The sequence below is a fragment of the Ricinus communis genome, chromosome 6 (assembly GCF_019578655.1).
Source record: "Ricinus communis isolate WT05 ecotype wild-type chromosome 6, ASM1957865v1, whole genome shotgun sequence".
Lineage (NCBI taxonomy): Eukaryota > Viridiplantae > Streptophyta > Magnoliopsida > Malpighiales > Euphorbiaceae > Ricinus > Ricinus communis.
The window spans coordinates 18,813,105-18,835,293 of NC_063261.1; the positions used below are offsets into that span (position 1 = coordinate 18,813,105).

The 22,189-nt window shown below is 33.8% G+C and overlaps 4 protein-coding genes across 5 annotated transcripts; 2 read left to right on the top strand and 2 right to left on the bottom strand.

The window, feature by feature from the left end:
- Positions 1-118: 118 nt before the first annotated feature.
- LOC8268863 (LL-diaminopimelate aminotransferase, chloroplastic) lies at positions 119-4,745 on the bottom strand. The gene is made up of 10 exons (XM_002522006.4): positions 4,537-4,745; positions 4,370-4,446; positions 4,130-4,197; positions 3,275-3,391; positions 2,913-2,975; positions 2,501-2,605; positions 2,346-2,396; positions 1,737-2,057; positions 766-972; positions 119-651 (listed from the first exon to the last, which is right to left on the bottom strand). The coding sequence occupies exons 1-10, from the start codon at positions 4,614-4,616 to the stop codon at positions 358-360; spliced, it is 1,383 nt and encodes a 460-aa protein (XP_002522052.2). The 5' UTR covers positions 4,617-4,745; the 3' UTR covers positions 119-357.
- Positions 4,746-4,825: 80 nt separating this feature from the next.
- Positions 4,826-7,486, top strand: LOC8268864 (splicing regulatory glutamine/lysine-rich protein 1). 2 transcript variants are annotated; one of them, XM_015721119.3, is made up of 4 exons: positions 4,826-5,040; positions 5,732-5,908; positions 6,579-6,852; positions 6,994-7,486. In XM_015721119.3, the coding sequence occupies exons 2-4, from the start codon at positions 5,740-5,742 to the stop codon at positions 7,307-7,309; spliced, it is 759 nt and encodes a 252-aa protein (XP_015576605.1). In that variant the 5' UTR covers positions 4,826-5,040; positions 5,732-5,739; the 3' UTR covers positions 7,310-7,486. The 2 variants fall into 2 exon arrangements, with proteins under 2 accessions (XP_015576605.1, XP_002522053.1); XM_002522007.4 differs by having other exon boundaries at positions 5,735-5,908.
- Positions 7,487-7,783: 297 nt separating this feature from the next.
- LOC8268865 (DUF21 domain-containing protein At2g14520) lies at positions 7,784-14,010 on the bottom strand. The gene is made up of 11 exons (XM_002522008.3): positions 13,292-14,010; positions 11,386-11,462; positions 11,224-11,307; positions 10,795-10,908; positions 10,621-10,707; positions 10,197-10,336; positions 10,014-10,101; positions 9,298-9,371; positions 9,052-9,176; positions 8,647-8,915; positions 7,784-8,073 (listed from the first exon to the last, which is right to left on the bottom strand). Exons 1-11 carry the CDS (start codon positions 13,467-13,469, stop codon positions 8,032-8,034), a joined length of 1,278 nt encoding a protein of 425 aa, XP_002522054.1. The 5' UTR covers positions 13,470-14,010; the 3' UTR covers positions 7,784-8,031.
- A 5,207-nt stretch (positions 14,011-19,217) lies between these two features.
- On the top strand, positions 19,218-21,945 carry LOC8268866. Its single transcript, XM_015721118.3, has 3 exons — positions 19,218-19,384; positions 19,766-20,409; positions 21,668-21,945. Exons 2-3 carry the CDS (start codon positions 19,772-19,774, stop codon positions 21,675-21,677), a joined length of 648 nt encoding a protein of 215 aa, XP_015576604.2. The 5' UTR covers positions 19,218-19,384; positions 19,766-19,771; the 3' UTR covers positions 21,678-21,945.
- The last annotated feature ends 244 nt before the right edge of the window (positions 21,946-22,189 follow it).

Consider the following 22,189-nt stretch of genomic DNA (forward strand, 5'->3'; position numbering starts at 1 on the left):
AGAAAAGCAAATTTATCTTGGGATCCTTTTTAACTTCTTTCTGTGCCATTCTAGATTCTGATATCTCCTATTTGCAATCACGATATCACAATGGGTTACAGATACACCAGCAATGGTATTAGTTAGAAAACATTCTTGGACCCATAAATATGCTGAACTGTTCGTTACAATATCATGACAATAAACAGCGCAACATAGGGAAAATTCTCAACCTCCAAAAATTGGCCTTTTACAAATGCTAAATGTTTCACATTTCATTGCTAGAAATTATCTGAGTACTACAGAAACAACTAGAAAGGACGCAGCTAAGATAATCTTCAAGCCAAAAAGGTGGTCTGAAACAAAGTATAATCCACATCACTTGTATAGCTGCTTGAACCTTCTGCACGCTTCTAAAACATTGTCCCTATGACCAAAAGCACTAACCCTGATAAATCCTTCACCACCAGGTCCAAATCCACTCCCAGGTGTGGTAACCACATGAGTCTTCTCAAGAATCTCGCTGAAGACATCCCATGAACTCCGGCCAGGGAAGTGCACCCACACATAAGGGGCATTTTTCCCCCCATACACATTAAAACCAAGTGAATTAAACGTGTCCATTATGATATCAGCATTCTCCTTGTAAAACCCAACCACCTTTTGCATTGCCTGCAATGAGATGAAAGAAATCCATGATTCTAATCGTACTTCATTTCAGACTAATATCTCCAAGAGTTTAAATAAAGCATAAAACAACGAATAAGCTAAGAACACAAAACTGACATTGTGGCCTTCTTCTGAAAGGCAAGCCAGACCACCAGCTTGGACAACATTTGATGCACCATTAAAGCAAGTACAAACAATCCGATTGAAGTCCTTGGCAACGGGAAAGCCATCTGAAAAGAGAAGCTCTTTCGGGACCACAGTCCAACCTAGACGGACTCCAGTAAACCCAGCATACTTACTAAATGATGCCGTCTCGAGTGCAACCTGCAGCAGTGCAGAAACAAACACATAACTATCAGTATCCATCGACAGCATGGTTACCTAAGGATAATAGTAGATGAAGCAAATCTCAGATCACAAGATGGATGCTCATGCCAACCAATCAAAGAGCAGAATAATGAAAATCTGTCTATTTATCTCATCAATCTTTCAATCAATGCAAAGTAAAATATAGACTAAGCACAAGGACTAGATGGAAAATAGGATGTTTGATATCTACTGGACAAAGACTATTCTATTCTGTTCTTGAGGCCAATAACAGAATAGCTGAGAGCGATAACAATTTTAATATGGAGATCACCACTGCAGAAAAGAATCGCAGGAAGGCCGTGCATGAATATGACAAACAACACTGCAAATTCTATGCTTATTACAAGGTTATGGATTGAAATGTCACAACCAAACACATACATGAGATCATTTCCTTGTCATGTCCAATATACAATTGGCAACATTTGCAAATGACGAGAGTGCTCCAATACTTTTACAGTAACACAAACCAGTAACCTAGTCATGGTATTACAATTAAACAATAAATCAAGGATTGATATCATAACCAACCAGGAGAACTATAGATTGTGAAATAGAAAAATTCCACAGCTATAACCGATATATTATTCTGGTAGTAATACTGTATTCATCAATGAGATGGACAAGGAATTGTTTAGAGAAGAACTGGAACTAACTGACAACAAAATCATGGCTAGTCTAGCAGGAGAGGGAAAAGTGGTTTATCCACTGAAAATTACCTCTTTGGCTCCAGGAATCTCAAAAATAGAACGTGGCTTATCATCAGATATATACATAGCATAAGCCGAATCATAGACTATAATGGATCCATTGTCCTTAGCAAATTGTACTAGCCGTGTTAGTTGCTCTCTTGTTGCAGCCGAACCAGTAGGATTATTTGGTGAACAGAAAAATATGATATCTGTTCGAGAAACCTTAGACAAATCAGGAAAGAAGCCATTCTCGGGATTACACCTCATATACTCAATGTTTCCGTATCTCTCAGCATCCTTCTGGTACAGTCCAGTCTGACCCATAATGACACTTGAATCTACATAAGCCTGCAAATTACAAAAAGTAATCAGAACAAAGACTTATTGTTCAGAAATCTGCAATCTCTTTCAATCCCACAAACCTTAAACCTGCAACTCTAGGTTGATTCTGAAAAGTCTATGACTATCACCACTAGTACCGGACTACTGTCTTTGCAGCTAAAAAGTCAATATTGGCAAAATAAACAAAATTCCTACTCAGGAATCTTAGACGATGAAGAAACATAAAAAGAAGTGGGACGATGGAAAATTTCTTACAATTATACTACTGATTCAAAGAAAAGATACACAAATTACCGGGTACGATGGATCTTGCACCGCAATAGTAACATTAGACCCGAAAAGAACCTGTGAGAAAATTAATCAAGATAAACCAAGTTTATTCTAAAATGAGACAAATTGGGATTGAATCACATGTACTTTATCAAGATATACGAAAGAATTAAATTGACCTGAAGGCGAGATATGTCACATTTTGCACCATCAGAGACAAAAATATCATCTTCCCCGATGCCAAGGTCTCCATAAAATGTCGAAGCAATTGCGGTTCTCAATAGCTGCACGATTCAACAATTTATGTACTCTTCAAATGCCAGAAAGTTCATAATCTAAAGAATGACAACATGATTCAGCTCTATAACCTTGAAAAATAGAATGATAATTTTCAAGAAATTATATTTTCTTCCAAGTCTACCAGATGCTAAACTGCCAGTTACATAGCCCATCCTATGTTATTTCTGCCAAATTCTAACATCTTGTGTGCAAAAGATCTACTTGACTATGGGTAGAAAATCAAATTTTGCAATTGTAAAACATCTAAAATTCCGAAAAAAAGGTAAGCTAGTTATCAAGATTTCCACATACTTTTTCACCTTGTTCTGCTCCATAACCGCTGTAACCCTCAAGAGTTGACAAAGCTTGTGATCTCTGTCAACAGCAAAAAAACAAAGAAAACAAAGTGGAGGGAACTTTCTCAGTAAAACAGAGTTGCAGTAAACCTTCTTTCTTCAAATTGTGAACTGCATGCTCACTGACACGCCCATATACAAGAATTGACTTGAAATGACAACCTCTCAAAATTACAATCATAGTGCCAGTTGCAGACCACTGCTATTCACCAACTTACACCTCAATCTCAAGAAAACAAAAGAATGGATCTTTTTCAAATAGTATACCATGGGGCAACATTAAATAAATGAAACAGATTACATAGAAGGAAGTCAAACCTTTGCCATTGCAGAAGTTATAACCTCTGGGATGGGCTCAGTGGTGTCACCAATTCCAAGACTTATCACCTTTGAATCAGGGTATTTCTGCAGATGAGCATTCCTTCTGCGTGCAATCTTTTTGCGGAAAGGGAGAAGGAAAAGAAAAGAATAAGAAAAAGGAGAAAACAAATTACGTAAATAAATGTACTTATGGCATACGTAGATTCTTAAAAATGCCAATTAGTTAAGAACCATTTAGGCATGCACATACGAAAAATACAATAAAGCAGGTGAAAATGTTTTTGGCCCTAAATCCAACATGGTAAACCAATTTTCTTTGTGTTAGTACTTTTCTGAACTCTTCCTTGGAATTACAAGGATGCAGGTAACCAACCAACACTATTCAAGGTCCAATGACATCAAAAATTTAATTCTGCTTTCAAACTTCTAATATTCCGCTGTAGCATACATTCAATCAGGAGAGTAGGATAGTTTAAACAGAAGAAGAAGAATGAGGACACTCAGAAAATGATGAAACTGGCATTGAAAGGAGGACAAAACAAACCATTGCAAAGAACACAGGGTCATATGTTAGTTGGAGCAAATTCTAAAGCTACATGTATATGTATGTTTAAGGAACAAACTTCCAACGTCAATAGTAAAACAACTCAGAGCGTGCTCCTTATATGTTGACACTGGAAAAGTAGCTCAAACCTCAAATGTCAATGAAAACAGAACACATTATCAAATATATGGAATCCAGTTTCAACACAATTGATAGAACCGAAAATGTAATCCGAAAATGTCAAATAAATATCCACGGCAACAAACACATTTACATAGTAACAAACTTAGATAATGACATTTGCATACCTCTGGAAACAGGTACCCAGCTTGAAGTTTGGCCATGTTTACATTCCTAGAAACCTTTGTCTTGTAAACTTCACAACAACATCAACAACAAATCAATAAAAGATACAATTTTATCAAAACCAATTTATTAGAAAAGAATAACAATATAATCAAAATAATTCCATTTCCATATAACATCTAAGCTACCTACATTCTACTTAAATTTCAAAAGAATAAATAAATAAATAAAAGGAAACCCACTGGTTGTCTCTTCTTGTGGAGCTGCCACACATCTACAAATTCCAAAATTTTTGGAAGGAAATGAAACATCCCTATTCCTAGTTTGCCACAAAAGGAAAAAACAAAAAAAAACATTAGTAACATTAATTAACAGCTCTGGGAGCAATGAAAAGAGAAAAGAGAAGTACCTATAGTTGAAACTTGAAGAGGCTAAGAAAGCAGAGGAAGAAGAAGAGATTGAAGTGGATAGATGTTGTGCAATTGACATGTTTACTCTTGCAAGTGAATCTTGAAGAAAACAAAGGGAGACTCTTTTGAAACAAAGGTCCTGCCTTTTTTATTTGTTTATTATAAAACAGACTTAAAACCCTAGCATTTCAGTCAAACTTGGGTTACTGGTGACTGTTATTTCCTTCTGTTAAAAAGGAAAAACCACACGTGCTATATTCAATAAAATTAGCCCAATGGGCTAGCTGTTTGGGAGTTGGGACCTAACAGCTAACACGTAACGCAAAAAGTTCTTTTGTTTTCTTAAAGAATGTGCGTGTTTATGTGAATAAAGGGGAAGTCTTTAACAAAAACTAGGGTTAGGGTTCTTAATATCTCGAGAAAGGGGAAGAAATTTGCTTTAATAAAATTCAGGTCTTTTTCTTTTTTCCCTGCCTGTCGTTCTTGTTCCATTGATCAATTCGGTAAGCATTTAATTTTACTTTCTTTCTTTCTTTCTTTCTTTCTTTCTTTTTGTGTGTGTCAAGTTAAGTTGCTTTTCCTCTGGATTTGATTTATTGCTGTGTGTTTGATGTTGTATTGTACGTTGCCAAAACTGGCTTTGACTTGGACAAAATTGAACAGTTGTTTTTTCTTCTTGATGCGCGAGTCTTTTTTTATTTCTGTATGGATATCTGCAATTATTTTGAAATTTTGGACCCCGGTATTATTTCCATTTTGTTTTAGCTCTTTGGGCTGAATGTGATCTTTATAAGTGTTGCATTGATTTGTATTGAAAATTTAATTTTTTGAAATTCTTTTGAAAATACATTTCTTGTCTTCTCAGTAATCAATCTGTATACACTTCTTTGTATGGTCTTGGCTGGTCTGTCATATGGTAATAATGATCATGAATACTTTTCAGTCAGTGGAGCTTCTAGCACATCTCATGTTTGCTCTATAATTCTACTTTAGTTTTCTTCCCACCTTTGTTCTGTTTCCCTGAGAGCAAATCCCCCAATATTACTTTAAAAGTTATATTGGCAACTTGTTAAGTGCTCTTAATCTTAGCTTGCAAAGTTCTAGACTATAATTTAAATCGCTGTACTTTACTATGTATTTTCATAAAATCTTTTTTATGCTTAAATTACTCAGGTATATTTTGGAATTTCTTAGCAGGCTTGATGGATCTGGAGACAGAAAATAGAATAGCTGCAATTCTTCTGAGAGAAGCAGCAGAATTGCGGTGTCAAGCTGAGAAGGAAGGCGTGCATGTTTATCTTCAAAAACCTGGTATAAGGGGCCGGCCGAATTCACGGTTCCTCACAGCTACTGTTCGTGGGGTACAGCAAGGTTGGTTGGTATTTAGTTCCTTATTCGTTCTTGCTTCACCTTTCATCTGATTTTAGTTGAATGCCATATGAGAAATGTGAACAATTAGGCAAGTGGATATTTGCCAGTCCTCTGAATGGTTTTTCATTTTCATGTATGAAGGCGCATTTTGCCTGGAGTTATGTTTTGGTTTCTTGAAGAGCAGGAGTGGTGTGTTGGTCTGCTTATAAGCTATGTGATATGAATTGAAATCTAGGTAATTATGAACTGAGAAGCAAATAAAGTGTGCTCAATCGTCATCAATTTGAATTATGTGATATGCAAAGGCGACCTGTGCTAGTCTAGGGGAGGCAGGCCTGAAATAAGATGGTACGGTATGGGTAGAATCTTTAATTGTATATCCACTGATCAAATGGGTGGCACTATAGCATGTAGTAATGTTGAAAGCATGACTTGTGATGTAAATTGAATGGTGCTTTCTCATTCTATATTCAGTTGGAGACCTTAAATAGCCCTCTTTTCACTCTGCACTTTAATGTGGTTGTATTTATTCTCTTTTTTTCTTTTTCTTAATATCTTAATTGGTTCCTTTTTCTTTTGGCTGGAGAATAATGCCTTGTCTTTCTGTTACATTATCAATATCTGCTTATTTTATCCTTTCTAATTTATTCCATTTTTCACTGGCATGCAGCAAATCGGGCAGTGGAAGTCAATGAGATGTGGCGGGTCCGGCAGAAAGAGCTTGAGTTAGATGATAGGCTTAAAGGAAGATCAAGACATGAGAGTAGCAGTAGCAGTCAACACAGGGAGAACAATCGCTCCCCTAGAAGCACAAGTAAGAGACAAGCTGTAAATGGTGACAACAGTAGTGCTTGCTCTTCAAGCATAAATATACCTGGCAACTGCTATTCCAGAGAAGATGAAGGCTTGAGAGATGAAGAAGTTGAGGAATTTTTGCATTCAAGGTAATTAGATCAGCTCACTTCTTCCGTGAGTGTGGAATATGTATTCATGCTTGCATATGCTTGCAAAAAGATGGTTGTTTTTTCTTGTGCAGACGAATCTCGCGATGTTTGACTAGATTTCTTTTTTAAATGCCCTGACAGGGTCAAGCGCGGTCGAGGTGCAGTAGGGTCAAGGATGGATGAAACAGGTCCTTATCTCCCACGTTCTCCAGAATCCAAGGAGAAACTGTCTTCTAGCCTCGACAGACGGGAGCATCGAACTGTTCTGGGTCCAGAGAAGCCTTCACCATTGAACTCTTATGAATCTTCAGAAGAGGAGCTTGACAAGGATAGGCGAAAGAAGGCAAAGAAGGTTCAATCGAGGAGTTCGGATAAGCACTCTAAGAAGCACAGAATGAAAGAACGATCTAGGGATAAGAAAAAGAAGAACAGGAAGGAGAAGAGAAGCAAACATTAGTACACATCATTTTGTTCATTAATTTTTTCTATACTTTGCAAATTAGTTGTGGTGACCTTGTACAATAGTTCATGTTTTTGTATAGACGCCATAGCTAACTTAATGTAAAAAGTCCTGATGCATGGATGTGCTTGTATTTGCATTTCAGAACCACAAAAGTATGCCGAGTTACCTAACGAACTGCAGGTGTTCCCCTTAAAACGTCCTTTCTAATTCAGGAAGTGCATGCTCAAAAAATTTTTAAATCAGAATTTATACAATTGAGAAAGGAACAAAGGTTTGCTAGGCTTTTGAGATCCCTAGTTAAATAACCTTACAAGATTTGTTAAATAACTTAAAATTGATGTCAAAGTTTGTATGTCGCCATTGTAGAGAAGAGTGACTGCCCAACTGACCTTTCAAAAGGTTAGCGAAATGCGTTTACAGAATGTTTGGGAAGAACAAAGTAGAATGAAAATTAAAATGAAAACAGACTTTACGGCAGACAGAATTTTTTCTTTCCCTTGAGCAAAAACGTAAAACTTACAGATCTCAGGAACCACAAGTACCAAAAATCACTACAGTGTCTTTGTTTTAATACAACCAATACACATACTACATGGCATACAAGAGTCCTTGATCATTCTATTCCTGGATTTACTCCTGCTCTAGTATAATCTAACTGCTGAAACAAATTCAATGAATTTTTCGTGGTTATCTAAACTGCAGCTTCTTGCTGAGGGTCATGAATCCTCGATGTGATCCGTCTCGTCGTAAATCTCCTCCTACAATGTAGAAAACCAAAGGTCAGGACATAGCCACTGTAGTTAATAGGGGGCATACTATTCCACATGCAGTTCAGAGACTTCTTCAAAGAGTATCCATATATTTAAGAAAGTATCTGAGCACACCAAAAGATACATCTGTTGGAAAATGAAAGGCATGTGACACTTATTAGACCTGACCAACCATGATTCCATACTCTCTCTCACAAGTCATACCCGCCAGTTTGTTCTCTTCAAATATCCACAAAATTGTCTAGAGAATGTTAGTTCTATTGTAAAAAGACCTCCACCTACATCTGCATGTGCATAGATTTAGTTGATTATGATGATAACACGCACCAAATAGCAAGAATGCCCCAGCATCTATATGATTAAGTAAAACTTAAATCAAATAGTTGTCAAGAACCGTTTGCTCCAGAATTTATGGTTAAACAGCTTCATGCTAAACTTATCTTCTTTCAACATCCAACCAATCTAATATTCACCTTCCAAAATTCATGAAGAGATAAACATGCGCCGCCTACTAGTAGTAATATTGCAAAAGAAAAGAAAATGGTAAAACACAACAGATACCTGCAAAAGCTCTTCAATGACATCTTCCATAGTTATGATGCCCACAGCTTCTTCTTCTTCAGGAAGTTTTGGGAGTGGATTTCCATTAATATGCAGGATCTCTGCATCAATGTCTTTTGACCACTTCTTGCTCCTTGAGCCCTTAAATGAATTGTTCCCGTTATTAGGAAAGCTCTTCCACTTCTGAAGCGGGTGTCTCCTATTCTTTAAAATCTTCTCTTGAGCAAGCTTTTCACCATCAATATCAACTTTAACTTCTTTTACTGGATCTATTTTAAGAGTAAATGAGAGACAGCATAAAGTTTCAATATGATTTCCCATGATAAGTCCACTCCTGTACAACTAAATAGGTCTTGCAAAAACAAGGAATGATCAGGACAGGTAGTGGAAGGAGTTGGTATTTACCGTCAGCACTATTGCCGTTTGGCTGCTGCTCTGTCTTGTTGAACTTCCTTACAACAACAGCCATGTGGCTGTGACCTTTCTGAAACTCATTTAATATATCATATAAAGGCAACATTTCTTGAACCCTAGAACACATAGTACATTGAGTATCAGTTCATGTATAATATGCATCACACTGGACGGAATCCAGAACGGTATAACTGGATAGTTTCATCCATGTGATACCAAAAAATGAACACTAGGTACCTCCAAATCCTGCGAATAGTTACATTCTTTACAGGTACTTCATCTTCTGGATGAATTGTCAACAAATTCTTGACCTAGAAAATTGGACAGTGCATTCACATGACTAAAGGTCTTAAAGCAGAAAGCAATCAAAAATTTGAAGAATTAATCTTGTCACATGAGATCATGTTGAAAGAGGCAAAAGACCATGGAATGAATTAAGTGTCAAACAAAATCAATCACAACATAATATTAACAGAAGACACTGAAGCAAACAAACCAAGACCACGAGGAAGCAATAATACTGGTTCAGCATTTTCCCAAATTTACCCTTTAGCTAACTATTGTGAAAGGCTAAATTGTTAAATATCTCCTAAATTGGGAGATATTAAACACTCCTGTTAAGATATGAACATTTAAGTGAATTGAACAGTAGACAGCTTGTATATGTCTGACAACTTCATGTGATCTTTATGGACATGCATATTAATTCAATGACCAAATTCTATCATATAATTACAGGCCAAACAAGCTACAAATGTTCAAGATACACCATGTGCTTATCCAAATTGATTCTTTTGCATATCCATTTAACACCCAAGTGTGTCCCATGAAAAAATTAGCAAACCAATTATTCAACTAAAGCCAGTTCATCATGAAAATATTCCATATAGGGAAAATAACCCAAACAGAATCCTCTTTCATTTTCATCAAATATGTCACTATCTTCAATTTACCAGAATAAGTCCAATTATATTTGTAGGTTGCTCATAATAAACTGGCACTCTGCTATGCCCTTTCTCCAATATCAAACTCATCAACTCCCTGTACAGAAGAAGTATGCAATGCAACTAATAAGGATGAAGTAATGCAACAGAAGCAAGTTTATTTTTCGGTTACACCTGTACTGAATATCTTACTTGTCAAGTTTGGCATTAATGTCAATCGCAAAAGTTTCAGATATAGGAGTCATGGCATCACTAGCTGTTTTCTCTGTGAGCTCAAGTGCTCCAGCTATAATTGTTGTCTCATCATGGGTCAATTCTCCACCTTTTCCAGCCTGAAAAAGTAAGTAACAGGATCAGAATGCTGATAGTAATTTTTCATAAGAGCTGGAAGATGCAAACAACAAAATCTAAAACCTTAGCCGGAATTGGACAAGAGAAATTGCGATAAAAGTAAATTCAGTAGAAAATTAATGGCATAAAATAAATGAGCAAGAGAGTATTGAAAAGAGAAGGTAACTAAGATACTGCAAATAAACCACCAATAAAAGACAACAGTTGGGCACAAAGACAGAATTGCATGCAGATATTTTGAAGTCCAGAAACCTATAATACGCACCTCATTACCATGAAAATTTACAAGTGTTTTCAGTTCAGCTCTGCGAAAGAGTGCTACATGTCCATGACCCAGAAGATAGTCTAGAAGCTGGAATATAACGCGTAATACAGTTATTTCATGTATTATTTCACTGATATAACGGGACTGAAGCCTCTAAAACTGACATGCACTCACCTTGCTTATTGGGTAGGCAACAGGAAAGCAAATCCACACAAGAATGCGAACAACTGGAGCCACTGTGGCGCCAATTGCCAAACCATGTCGAGAACAAACAGATTGAGGTATAATCTGGAGATCCAAGTAAAAGAGCAATTAGCATCCACAATACCCCTAGTTGCATACAGCCATCTTAAAAGTATATATGTAGCATAAATCTCCACAAAAGAGTTCAGATTATATATCTCCATTTCTCCAGGGACAGTATTTTCTTTCAAACACAACAGATCTCACATTTTCACAGAAATACCTCATTGGTTGACAAAATTAATATGCAGGTGGCACATAGAAAACAGGTCAGACTCATGACCGCTTCAATAGTTCCACTACATTGTCCTGACTTCAAATCTCTCAAAAAAATGTGAAAAATAAAAACGGGTTTCTCACCTCACCAAATAAGAGAATCAATGTGACCGAGATTAGAATAGCACCCCAAGCTGTCACCAGACCATCAAGAAAAATTGGGAGTGTCTGGCATAGAGGATAGTGAGTTATTGGATTTTAGAATGTAACCAAAACACTTCAGATATCAGACTAACAAGTAGATACCTCCATAGCAGCAGCATTGCAGATGAGCAGAGTGCAGAGCAACAAATGCTGATTTCTGACAACTGGCAATATTTTTGCTATAATCACAAGGTACAAACAATCAGAGTGTGTAGTATATAATGAAAAAGCAGAAACTTCCACTCTGAAAGTAGAAGTTCTATGGAATTGACGTTTTCTACAGAGATTCAGCACAAATAAAACCATCATGTGAACTTACGTAACTACCACGCCAAACAACTTAGATTCCTCAGAAATATTTCCTTCTTATAGCAGTATTTAATTGTCGTCTTAATAATTATCAAGGACATCCTGCTAAAACAAATTGTATGATAACAAGAGCATTTTCCTTGAATGAAATGTCAATTACATACAGTCAGTTAAATGTTTCTTGATGCAGCATTACTGAGATCATAAACCTCAAAATTTTCCATAGATTAGCTTCAAAACACACCCTAAGATATAAGGAGCCTAAACTCGTAAGTGTAGATTTAGAGCCATCAGACCACAATAGAGTTAGCCGCATCAGTTATGACACAAAGCTTCTAAATAGTGGCATTAAGCTACAAAAACTGAAAGTAAGTTCCTGGTCACTGGCAAAAAAGCTACTAAAACCAACAATGTTTATCAAATTAGAACTGGTAGCTTTCCCAATAACAAGAACTACGGATTCTAACTACTATAACATGAGGAGGAAACTGCTCGCAGGAACCAAGAAATCAAAATGGCAGGCACAGTGAAAAAGGGGGCAAAATGAAGAGGCATTGAGCTTGTCAGAAAAGCAAATCTAATCTAAGTACCAAGAAACAGAATTTAGCCCAGTAAGAAATGATATGACACAAGGTCCTTTGAGAATTAGGATTCAACAACTGTGGTTAAAACCATTCACAATTGTAACACCAATCAATCAATTGGCATATAAGAAATTGCCAACACATGATGGCTAAAAATGGATAAGATGGAGAGATAGAGAAAGAACAAATATTTATTGTTAAACCAACATGCTAATTGCTAGTATGCCATGAATTTCTCATAGAAAGTCTCTGACTAAATCAAAGAATTGCACGGGAAGGAATATTTATTACAGAATTCCCAGGCTAGTAAACTTTATATTAAAGTCAAAAGCTAACATCTTCCTTGTGCAAATTATGACCACCATGTTGAATGAGTTATTTTTCTTTTTGAAACTAAATGAGGTAAATATTACTGCAAATCAACATCCAATACAATTAAAACGAAACCAGCAGGGCATCTATCCCACATATTTGGATCAGGCATTGGAACAGAGGCTCCTGCTAAACAATGAGCAGCCTGATTCATTGATATCCTAACAAAAGAGATTGTGCAATCACCAATCTCATTAAGAATGAGGTTATTTAATTGGTTAACATTTTTAATTACACCTACAAACAGTGAGCACCAGCCAACTAATTGCACAGAAAGACAACCACTTGGGGGAATGATCAAAGGAGAAAAAGATACACGAGTAACAAAATAAAAGCATACACTTCCAGTAAAACACCATCAAGTAAAATCTTATGCCAAGTGTAGACATTTTGTTGCTTCTAATCAGCTACGAGTATTTTGCTTTGCACAAGCATATAAAGCATCAAACTCAGATCAAGTGATTATAAACTCAGCTAATTGGCATTCAAGCTTAAAAATATTTTAAAAGAGAATAGGACTCTCAACTTTATCATTCATGTTCTAGCCGTTTACTTATGTTTCTTTTGATAGAAAATTTATGAGTTTCATTCAATGATCCGGAATCAAAATAAGAAATAATTTATATATCCATTAAGCACATTTTAAACACACATTTCCTGATATAGTGGGTCCTACCAAGAATAGAACTCCACCATCCAAAATCAATGACATTATTTTTGTTCTAAAAGAGAGAGAGACGAACCAGCATGTTTGCGATCTTTAGGAGTACCAGACTGAGCAAGAACTTCAAGATCAACAATACTCATTGACATAAGCCCTAAAGTAAGGCCAGACATCAATCCAGCAAACAACACTAAAAATACTATTACCACTATGTGTATAAAAAACTCCGTTTCGCAGCATTTGTACTCCACCGCCATTCACTTTCTCCAAATGTAAACCACCAAACAAAAACAATCAAGATGCAGTGGCTTATTTGTTAGAGAAACGATAACCAAAGCTCAATCGCCTCCATTTTCAAATTCCAATATCTTTTTAAGGACAAAATAAAACGTCTCGAAACGTTTTCTAAAAAAGAAACTCTAGTTTTTAGGATCGTGAAGATGCGTGTAATGGCATACGAAATTAAAAAGAAAAAAGCACGAAAGTTGCGTGTCCTTATATTTCAGAAATAGAAAGAGCTTTGAAAAACGCGCGCCTCCACGCGTGTTAGAAAGAGAGCAGCAGGTGAAAGAATTTTCCGGTGAAATATCAGAGAGAGAGTGAGCGCGCGACGGAAAAGTGACCGTCCGGCCGCGACAGTAGAGCTTATAGAGAGAGAGAGAGAGAGAGAGAGAGAGACGTAAAGGACTGTCTTTATGGAATAGAAAGGAGGGGTGAGCTGTGAGTTGTTATTTATACAAAAATGGTGTTGGCAGTGGCTAAGGCTGTTACCAAATTGCCAATTCTCTGTCAGTCAGTTGTTTGTTTTCTTTTTTAATTTCTATTTTACTAATTTACTATCCTTATCTATAAATTTCTTTTTCTTAAGAAATTGAGATTAATTTAATATGCAATAAATAACTTAATAAATGTTATTTCAGTGACACTAGTAAATAGAGAAAGCCCTTCAAACTCGAATCTCCATGGTAGTAATAAATTGCTTAGTATTCTGCTCCCTCTCTCCAACTGGCTATTTTTAAAGGTAATTTAGTTTTTGTAATTAGTATTATAATTTTTGATTTTGTATTATATATTTTTAATAATAATTAATATACTATCGATAATTTAAATATTAATGACTTGTAAATTTATTTATAATTTTTGAGATTCGAAATAAATAAAAAATTAGTCACTGCTATTTTAAAATTTAAAAAATCAAAATTAATTATAAATATTAATATTATTGTTAATTGATAAATGCTATGTTAAATATTCAATCATTAAGTTAATAATTAAAAAGAGAACGTGACTATATTTTTGGCCTTCACTTATCAAAGTTGTATAAGAAAAATATATATGAATTTTTTATTTAAATAAAAAGAATCAATATTTAAAAATTATATTCTAATTATTTATTATTTTCTATTCATTACAAGTTATAGCCTATTTTTTTAATTTAATTTAGCATATATATTTTTGACATGTAATTAATATTTATTATTTTATAAAAATAAATAAATAAAATATTTATATATATTATTTGTAGATATATAAAAACTATCATGGATATTATTAAATAAAAAAGTCACTATTATAACATAATAATTTCTATACTCTTAATATTTTTTAATCTTTTAAGAGAATTAAACTCAATATATTCACATTCATAAAAACAAAAGAAATCCATTTAATACTTACATTTTCTTTTATATAACACATTTTCTATAGTCATCTAATTCAACTTATATATATATAAATTGCAACCACAAAATTACAAAATATATATATATATATATATATATATATATATATATATATATTGAAACTCAACAGAGAGTTACAAAAATATTGCACCATTTTTGCTTTTGGGTATTCTTTTGAAGCATAAACTGTTAAATTAGCTGAACACATGAAAATACTTATTTTATAACCTTTTTTTGTTCTCATTTTTGGTCAGTCAGTTTTTCCCTTTTTCTATTTTTTATTAATATTTTATTTTAACTTGGCAAAGAAGTGCAATGGTGGGGGATGGGTTCTGGTATGGTATTAGGCTCTCAGCATTCACTTTATTGTTACATACATTGGCTCTAGAAATAATAATTGACATTAAATTCTGAATGTGCTCCTATCCCATGAATGTATCATTTCTTCTATTGCTACTTTCTACTTCTTATTTGATAGCTAAGGAAAAAGGTTCCATTTCGTAAAGCTACTTTGGGTGATTACCGAATCATGCATGCCTTCAAGTATTAGTTGTTAGTTTGTAATAAACATGCTCATCACTAGATATATGTTGGGTTTCTTTTTTTTCTCTTTTATTAAGTGAACCACACCTAACCAGGTCGGTTATGATTTGCCGGTTTCGATTCAGGAACTATCAGTTTTTCAGTCCACAGTGCTTAAAACTCGTCAATTTTAGTTCACACTTACAGTTTCGAAACCGATTCATGGTTATGTAATTTATAAATTAGTGTTGAGAAGTGACCGAAACATCAACAAACAAACAAATAAACAAAAAAATTAATAACATAGGGATTTTACGTGGTTTGGTAATGTGTTTACGTCCTTGGAAGCGATAAACGGCTGTATCTATTATTATTAGATAATTATTTCCCTTTTTAGATTATATATATATATATATATATATATATAACTCTTGGTACAATTATAAAAATATTATGTACCGTACCGCAAGGTATTACCTCCGCACCCCTCAACCCACTTAGACCTAGCCCGCGGACTAATTATGAAACTCCTCTATTGGATAGATTTTGTTGCTCTGCTCAGTTCGCTCGTTGCACTGCGCTCTATCCGTTCACTCCGTTCCGTTCTAGTATCTGTTCCTTAAACTGGTATACGAGCTATATCTAACAACTATCTTAAAATCATCATATGTATTTAATAAAATTATATTAAAATTCTCAACAATATTATTAATATTGTTGAGAATTTATAGCTTTTATAATGAAGATAAACATTACAATTGATTGCAGTTTTCAATAAAAAGATTTTAAAAAACTATCTTAGATTTGTTTATTATGACAGAGGAAAGGAAGAGAATAAAATCCCAGGGAATTATATTCATTATAATTTATTAATTCATAAAGCTTCAAATGTTATATAATGTCGACAAAATTTCATGAATTCTGCATAAAAGCAGCTGGCCTGCTCGTGAGTATTCATGCAATAATAATATATTAATTCTCAGGTGTGACCGTCTGATTGCAGCATAATTGTCCTTTTTAACACTTAATAATAAACAAAATCTCCTTCTTTTGTTGTAAAAGAATAAAATAAAATAAAGAGATATGATTTCCTTATTTGCATTCAGAGACAATTGTAAAAGAGATTATTGTGTAATTTTATCATTTTATAATTTTAATATAATAAGTATTCTTAAATAAAAAAATATGTAATTAAAATTTAATAATTTAAAATCTTATTATTTGATTGACAAAATTATCTCATTGGACCAGTAACTTCTAAATTATAATTTAATAATTAAATAATAAAATTAAAAACTGTTAAATTCTAAACTCCAACTATTAAATAATATACTAATAGTAGTTAATTAAAGTGAAGATTATTCAACTTTTATACTTATCCTTTGATTGATGCAAGAGATAAAGAGTGAGAAGTACAGCGTTGATTTGGACTGAAGCTTGAATAATTAATATATTATATGGTTTGTTATGATTTTCTCTCTATTTTTCTATTTTATAATATTTATATTGTCTGTGGTCTAAGATTGACACATATGGTCGACCAAACGACAATGCATATCAAAGATGACAACTCTTTTGTAGTTCTTGTGCATATATTAATGGAGATATCATAATTAAACAAGTGGCCAACATCAAAATTATTTGTCAACAATATAATGCTGGCAATTTCACCTTTTAGAAAAATGGGTCAATTTTGAGGGTTTTTTTTTTTCTATATATAATTTATACTTTTTTTAAAAATTTGAGAATTACATTAGTGTTTTATTCAAAAAAATATATATTTATAAAAATAAAATAATTTGTCAAATTAAAAAGTAATTCATGAAAGTAAAATAATATGTTAAATTAAAAAATTTAAATTTATTTTTTAATATTAACTATGATTCCAAAGACTATAAGAGATAAATAAATACCTTCTATTATATATAAAAAGATAATTATAAAATATTGTTTTAAACCTTAAATTTTTTAACTTAATCTTATTAAATTTATTTAATATTTATTTTATTTTAAAATTATATTTTTAAACGTTAAAATTATTATTTTCTTCTTTTTTTTCTTTTCGGAGGAAGAGACGGGAGAGAATTCTAAAACAATAGAGAAGATAAACTTTACATCTATACCAAAAATTTGTTAAAAGATATTATTAATCAAATTGAAGGGCAAGAAAAAGAAAACTATATTTTTTTATTTTTTTATTGTTTTTTTTTTGTTAAAACTACTTAATCAGTTCAGTTTAATTTTGCTTAATAAAATAATACATACTAATCCTTCAATGTAATATGATATATAATGGTTGGAGTTAGTTAATTAACAGCAAAAGAGCAAACTAAACACATTAATCAAAATTAACAATTTGGAAACAGAATGAAAAAGAAATGAAAGGAAAAAAGAAAAAAGAAGAAGAAGAAGAAGAAAGAAAATGCAGCTATTAGGGATTATGGAGCCTTATTAGAGGCAAAGCGACCCTCCAAAATTCAAAGGGCCGAGTTTAGACGGTCATGTTAATTTGTTAGGTACGTACTCTAAGATTTAAAGTCAAATATTATTCATTACTTTTAATGTCCAAATTTATTTATTTATTTCAAATGAATGCGACTTGGTTAAAAAGAAGCATGCGATGATATGCAATGGCACAAATAATATGAGACCCTATTAACTATAGAGTTGGGTAAGTAAAGCATCCAATCTACTTATTGACATATATAATTTTTTATGCTCAAATTTAGTAGAGTCTCAGGTCTAATAATTTGGCCGGGTTTCATAAAAAAGCTTATTCAAATTCTTGAAGTTTATAGATTCTTTGATCCATTACTTAATTTCTGATCTATTATTAATTTCTTATCTATATGTCTGAAATTGGTTAATTAACACGTGATAAATCTTAGAATAACAATTCTTAGCATTTATTTTCCAATACGTTCAAACTTTTAATATTGTCAAGCAATCAATTATGTTTACGTAAGTCTTTAACTTTATGCAATCAAATCCTCAAGCTTTCCGATTCTGCTTTTGTCATTTATTTTACGGCAAACCAACTACTTACATTTGATACTTTCAAGTCCTTAGTTAAGAAATCCTTAGCTTATAAATCCACATATATTAGGTTACAATTACTTTATTTCTCAAATCCTTAAGCTCACTTTAACTCCTGGCTCATTAATTACAGTTTTTACGTCTCATTTCAATTCCATAACTCAAAGTTTTAGTCCATTTATTAGCTATGTGTTTGATTTAATAAAGTAATCTAGATCTCTTTATTACTTGTATAAATTTCTGTATTAAAAGTGAAACATCTCATATTCCAAATAGTGAAACTACATTCATTATATTCATTTCAAGTAATTCATTTATTACATGATCGATGATACTTAAATCTATTTGTTCAAAGGTTTTAAATTTGGACACATAATTTTTATTTTAAATTTATTTGATTCTAAATTTAAAAAAAGTCCAATTATTTTTTAAACAAAATTAAAAATATTATTTATTTAAAGTCCGTCTAATAAACCCGGGCTAGTCCGAAATTTATAAAATAAACTTTTTATATTTTTTTTTTGACGAATTCAACTTTGTTAAAATTTTAAATTCATATAAGTAGGCCGGGCTAAACTGAAGCCTAAACTTGAAAAAGGGCCCGCGAAACTTTAAAGAGGTCTACTGACGCTATTTTAAATTTTAGCTTTTAATTTAATTTATTTGAGAACGCATTCACTATCTTTTTAGAAAATAATCTTATCTTTTTCGTAATTCTGTTTGAAATGATACGCCACCGTTTCACTTCATAAACCCAGAAAACCTCTGCATAGCTAAAATATCTAAAACCTTATTTCCCCTGTATCTCCTCTCTCTCTCTCTCTCTCTCTCTCTCTCTGTTTTCTGCTTGTGACGGTTCGTTTCCACCAGCTGCACTCTTTCCTTCGTCGGCGATAGAACCCCCACCGCAACTCTCTTCCGCCACCACAAAGGTCTCTCCTCTCTCTTTATTGATCATGCGGTGTTCTTGATGTGTACTGATGAAATTTATGTAATCTTATTAATTATCGCTGTTCGTTCCTTGATAATAATAATCTATCGATCTTTGATTTTCCATGTAACATTAACTGTTATTAGCTAAAAGATGTAAACTTTGAAGAAACCCATGAAATCCTTAGTGACGATATTTCAGACATTTTCTTTTTGAATTTGAAAGTTAACAAAAATCTGTAATTGTACAAGTGCTAAAAATAGTGAAGTTATGCTAAAATTATACAAAAATTGTTACCATCTTACTGCTGTCTTCCTTGTTTTCTATCTAAATTTTAAATGATGATGTCTTTTGCATATCAACATTGATTTCTTTTCTGTAGACCGTCATGAGCTCATTCAGCAACACTTCCAATTTTGACAATCTCCTCCTCCAAACCCTACTGGGCCGTCTCCAAATCAGACCCCCTAATGCTGCTCACAATCCGTTACTCTCTCAGTCTCTTGAGGACCTCCTCTTTGATGCTGCTGATAGGTTATCTGATTACTCTGATGACGATAATTCGGATTCTAGAACCAAACTGTCTAAAGAAGAGTCCAAACTCGAGAAGGATATCATTCGGATAATTCTTTCGGGTAAGACTGCTTCGTTGAAACCTAACTCTGGTCAGGCAGTTACAATTGGTGAACATCACATATGTGTTGGGTTTCATGAGGAAAAAGGATCAGATTATCGTGTGTGGGAGTGGCATGGGCATATTATGTTGTTTGATGAAGAGAATGGATATACTCCTGAGTATATATATGGGAATTACTTTGAGAGGTTGCAAGGTAAGGCAATGTCTGGTGGGGTTAGTAAGGTTGACAAGGAAGAGGAGGAGGAGGAGGAGGAGGAGGAGGAGGAAAAGGAAGTGGAGGAGAAGGAAGAGCAGAAAGTGGGGAATTTGGGGCTTAGAGAGTTGATTGATGGTGGGAATTCTGGTGGTGCTCGAGTTCTTCATAGGAACATTAATGCTGGTTCTCCAAGGTTTGTTTAACAGAAATCATTCTCTTTCTCTATTGCTTATCATGTTTGCTGTCCTTTCTGCTGTTTATTGTTTTGCTTGTCCCAGAATGTGTCCTTTTTTGGTATTTGTCAATTTTATAGCACTTAAGAGTTTCTTCTCCCTTCATGTCTCTTACTGTAAGTTGCCTTCAAATTCATGTTGTTTAAGTTATTGGAGGAAGGATTTCGCATAGCTATTGATCTCATGACTGTTTGTTACTTAAGGCTGCGCAAAAATTTGCTTTGTGCAGCAGTGCTATAGTAGGAGGATACCATATCTGGCACAATGTGTTTCTGAATTTTTTTTTTCTACTAAAGTCAATAGATAATGCCAGGGCTTGAGGATTTGGTTGTGGTTTTGCTAGGTCAGTATGGTGGTTTCTGAAATGGTTGGAATGAGTGTTCTAGTTGGATTTTCTAGTAGCCGTTTGAAGTGGTCTTCTAGAATTGATTTATGGTTGGGGCAAGAGTTTAGGACATCATATATTGTTTATAACATCACTTGGCTTTAGTGGCTTCGGTCCTGTGGCTGCTGGACTGGGACCGTTTGTTTCTATTTGTTATTGTTTGTTGAACCATGAGTTTACTACAAAAATGTGTGTAATTTATCATTTGCATGAACTTTCTACTATAAAGGAAAGAAAATCCATCCTCACTTCTCGCCTTTGGAAAACAAACTAGCATTTGGCAATCTAATGCCAGCTTGTTTTTATTGCACTCATGGTATCATTGGAACTAATGCTAATGTCTGATTTTTATTTTAAAGGTTCTGATAACGCAATTCATCCACCATGCTTCAATTACTTTCACATTAAAGGCCTCGTATTGTGTATTCTTTTTTATCCTGCATTTGTATGTGAATATGTTTGTCCAAGTCAGTACTAGAAGATAAGTACAACATACTTTTATGAAGTCTTTGAGTACGCATATATTTGTTTAGTGATATTCAATGTATGCAGAAAGCATTTGATATTCTGATTTACTATTATACCTTGAGAATTGCATTTACTGAAAACTGGTACTCTTCTATATGACTTGCTGCAATTCAAATCTCAAACGTTAGATGAATTTGGGGATTTCATATAAAGACAATTGAAAAGTATGATTTTTCTTTTTGTTTATTGCATGTTTTATTGAAGTATCATTTACTGTTTCTGTTTTCTCCTTCAAGACAATTTGGAACATACTGATATTCCTTGCACTAATAATGCGTTGTATTTTTCCCTGCTGCATATACCAGGTTTAGTTAGAATAAAATCACATCTCACGAGTGGTTTTGGGCGTCCAGTGTGGAGGCTACAATCAGTCCCTTGTTCCCCTTTCTTTGAGACTGAAGCTTTTTGGTTGTCATCTGGCTCATTACTTTTGCAATCCCAACAGTGCATCCTGTGTTTCAAACTTTAGATACCCATTAGATTGTATACATGAAGAAGTTGATTTCATGTTGACAGACATAATTTTGTTTCAAGTTGTTATTCACTTCTGAGCAGAATAAAATATGTACATCTATATTTTCAATCTGCTTAATAGCTCTTGCTCCTTCTCCCTCTCTCTCTCTCTCTCACAGAAACACACACTCATGCATACACAAAGAGAAACACTTATGCGCTGCACACGGAACAATAACTGTGAGGTGGAACTTGGTTTCTCATTAGCTCAACATTCCTATCATGTCCTTCTATTTGGATGCTTTTTTGTGGAGTGAGAACTTCACATGCATGTATGGTTTGTTGAGACTTCGAATCATACCTTTTGTTCTGAT

What these genes read in the sequence shown, in the direction of transcription:
- LOC8268863 (XM_002522006.4), bottom strand. Translation starts at nt 4,616, where the DNA reads ATGTCAATTGCACAACATCTATCCACTTCAATCTCTTCTTCTTCCTCT. An exon ending in CTGGGTACCTGTTTCCAGAG is followed by an intron (nt 3,392 to 4,129) that starts GTATGCAAATGT and finishes TTCCGCAAAAAG; the next exon opens with ATTGCACGCAGAAGGAATGC. An exon ending in GAGCAGAACAAGGTGAAAAA is followed by an intron (nt 2,606 to 2,912) that starts GTATGTGGAAAT and finishes TGAATCGTGCAG; the next exon opens with CTATTGAGAACCGCAATTGC.
- LOC8268864 (XM_015721119.3), top strand. Translation starts at nt 5,740, where the DNA reads ATGGATCTGGAGACAGAAAATAGAATAGCTGCAATTCTTCTGAGAGAA. An exon ending in TGTTCGTGGGGTACAGCAAG is followed by an intron (nt 5,909 to 6,578) that starts GTTGGTTGGTAT and finishes ACTGGCATGCAG; the next exon opens with CAAATCGGGCAGTGGAAGTC. An exon ending in GAGGAATTTTTGCATTCAAG is followed by an intron (nt 6,853 to 6,993) that starts GTAATTAGATCA and finishes ATGCCCTGACAG; the next exon opens with GGTCAAGCGCGGTCGAGGTG.
- LOC8268865 (XM_002522008.3), bottom strand. Translation starts at nt 13,469, where the DNA reads ATGGCGGTGGAGTACAAATGCTGCGAAACGGAGTTTTTTATACACATA. An exon ending in GCAATGCTGCTGCTATGGAG is followed by an intron (nt 11,308 to 11,385) that starts GTATCTACTTGT and finishes CCTCTATGCCAG; the next exon opens with ACACTCCCAATTTTTCTTGA. An exon ending in TCATTGAAGAGCTTTTGCAG is followed by an intron (nt 8,074 to 8,646) that starts GTATCTGTTGTG and finishes TCTACATTGTAG; the next exon opens with GAGGAGATTTACGACGAGAC.
- LOC8268866 (XM_015721118.3), top strand. Translation starts at nt 19,772, where the DNA reads ATGAGCTCATTCAGCAACACTTCCAATTTTGACAATCTCCTCCTCCAA.